This window comes from Cyprinodon variegatus, unplaced genomic scaffold (assembly GCF_000732505.1).
Source record: "Cyprinodon variegatus isolate N-32 unplaced genomic scaffold, C_variegatus-1.0 Scaffold93, whole genome shotgun sequence".
NCBI lineage: Eukaryota > Metazoa > Chordata > Actinopteri > Cyprinodontiformes > Cyprinodontidae > Cyprinodon > Cyprinodon variegatus.
In genome coordinates, this window is record NW_015150546.1 from 1,125,195 (window position 1) to 1,127,662 (window position 2,468).

The 2,468-nt window shown below is 40.8% G+C and overlaps 1 protein-coding gene across 1 annotated transcript; it reads right to left on the reverse strand.

The window, feature by feature from the left end:
• ddit4l (DNA damage inducible transcript 4 like) lies at window positions 1-2,148 on the reverse strand. The gene is made up of 3 exons (XM_015373824.1): window positions 2,032-2,148; window positions 1,777-1,904; window positions 1-1,438 (listed from the first exon to the last, which is right to left on the reverse strand). Exons 2-3 carry the CDS (start codon window positions 1,880-1,882, stop codon window positions 948-950), a joined length of 597 nt encoding a protein of 198 aa, XP_015229310.1. The 5' UTR covers window positions 1,883-1,904; window positions 2,032-2,148; the 3' UTR covers window positions 1-947.
• Between the last annotated feature and the right edge of the window lie 320 nt (window positions 2,149-2,468).

Below are 2,468 nucleotides of genomic sequence, written 5' to 3' on the forward strand. Positions count from 1 at the left end.
ACAAAAAAAAAAAAAAAAGCCACATCAACACCAGGTTAACCAAACGTTTAATGGTATATAAAGGCTCTTGCTTTGAAAAGGTGAATCTCTCAGTATAAAAATAAAAATGTATTAAAACATTTACACAGAACAGTCTGATGCTGTGATCAAAGTGCAGAACATACATTTCTATTCCAGTTCAAGCGGTCTATGACAAGTTCAAACCTGAACTCTCAGCTCCGTCATCTCTGCCTGGTCATTTTGAGTCAAGGAGCAACAAGAATGCCCTAAACAGCGTTTTAATGTCTCATTTACAAATGTAATATTTCAGGTTAGAATCAGGCAGAATTACCATCGTTCTATAGACTCGTGAGCAGAGTAAAGGACTTTAGATCGAAGATTTAAGCTCAATGTGCAAGAAATATTAATTTAAGCCTTTAAAAACACACTACAGAGCAAAGCAAGCAAAACATACATGTATGGATGCAAGCCTAACGGATCATAAGCGCAGAGTTTAAAGCGAGAAAACTGCTATAGAGCATGAAAAGAACACACTTGCTTCCTAACCCCAAACTTATGCTTGCATTGCATTCTTTTAAGACAAAAAAAATATCCCACCATGTTACTGTAGCTTAACATTTATTGCATCTGAAAACCCAGATGCATCTACAAAGTGGCTAGTGCCTTGAACAGAACAGTATGATCCTTGCAAACATGTTTGTGCGAACACTTTTACATTCATTTGGACAGGCAAGTTTTAAAACTGTGCATGAGCAAAGAACTGCTCCAAGAAAAAAAAAAAGAAAAAAACTTTTCAGGACTCCGAAACCAGAGTCAGAAAATGTCTGGCTTGTTTTGAGTTTAAAATCTTATTACATCCCAAGCTGACTGGCTGAAAGTTGGGAGCGACAAACTGCTGAACAAAAAGAGTTAAAGTGCATTTCCCTTTTCCTCACTTCCAACATAGTTCAACACCCCTCTATCACGGTGCCAGCCGAGGAAGAGTACAGTTTTTTCTTCACCAGTCGGAAGCCTGGACTCAGTTTAAGGACGTGCCTGAAGGTTGGGCCAAAGCAAGAACCCATAAAGAGAAAGTCCCGCAGGCTGGGCCACACCGAACCATCCTGCTTGAACACTAGAGTCAGCTCGAATGTGGGCACTACAGAGGCGTCATAGGCAATGCGCTCCAGCTGTTTGCAGCCCTTCTCCAGCTCCAGGTAGATGTACAGGATGCAGCCTCTCAGGCCGCAGGGCTCGGAGGACGCCAGCCAAAGGACCTCACGAGCTATCTTCCTAGTCAGCGTCTCTGGGACCAGCACAGAGGAGCAGTGCAATGTCGTTTTTTTGGCTCGGGACAGGCAGTTTTCAAACATCTTAGCCAACTGATGGCAGCTTCTGTCCTCTGTGACATCAGCAGACACTTGGGGCTCAGCCATGCAGCGATCCCAGAAATCCAGCTCTGCAAAACCCAAATATTGTAAAAATTAAATCATATTTAATGCATCAGTTAGCCAGTTAAAACATATGCATGCAGCTGTGTAACATAACATTGCATGCTCTGCATCTCAAAGATTTGTCAAATAAATAAAAAAGGCATAGAATAATCAAGAAAACAGATTACAGAAATGTTCACTTGAAGCATCAGCTGCAGCTTGTTTTGCAGAAAGGGGATGACTTCATCCCCCCTCCTCCACTGCTGCATCCATGCACCACACAGAGACAAACAAGCAGTTGGAAATAATCAACCCCTTCTCCAGCAATAAGCACACAGAGACCCCCCCCCCCCTGCAGGTTTACCTTTCTCGATGCACACGTGGTCGTAGCGCCTTTCAACCAGCTCCGAAATACACTCGCCGTTTTTTGCCTTTAATTTACTGGTAGCGACCATGGTGACAGTTTTCATTCATCCAGTGGTGTTAATAAACCTACAAAAATGTAAAAATATTTAAATTAGCCGCTTTATAAAGCGGTAAAACGTTTCAAACTGACGAAATAATTACATAAAACGTATTACTGCTTTGACAGAATTAGTAGTAATAATAAACTACTCACCTTAGACACGTATAGTGCGAAAAATAAGTTAAGTTTTCATAAATAATCACACCCCACACTCTCTTTCATTCAGCATATGTACCCTCCCATTCAAACACGTTAAACCAGCACCGGTTCGCAGTCTTATTTATACCTTCATCAAGTCAGCTTCTCGGAGGGTTTAACCAATCACGACGCGGTTTACAAATCCAATCCTAAATCATTCCTGATTGGCTAAAAACATCATCTCCCAAGCACCATCAGAAACTGGCAAAGTGACGATGACTTAAAGATAAATTAGAAATTATGAGGGCAAATGTGATTAAGTATTTATTATTTTGGGTTAAGTTAAACAGTTCGGAAATTATTATTATTTTTTTTTTTTCTGGGGATGGCTTGTTTCCTGTTTTACTCCTTATTAGTTGGTGTCAGTAATGCACCTTTAACTAGCTTGCTAA

Excerpts from the sequence above, each read along its gene's own strand:
- ddit4l (XM_015373824.1), bottom strand. The coding sequence starts at position 1,882 with ATGAAAACTGTCACCATGGTCGCTACCAGTAAATTAAAGGCAAAAAAC. Across the intron at positions 1,439-1,776 it reads CCACGTGTGCATCGAGAAAG|AGCTGGATTTCTGGGATCGC; the intron begins GTAAACCTGCAG and ends TGGGTTTTGCAG.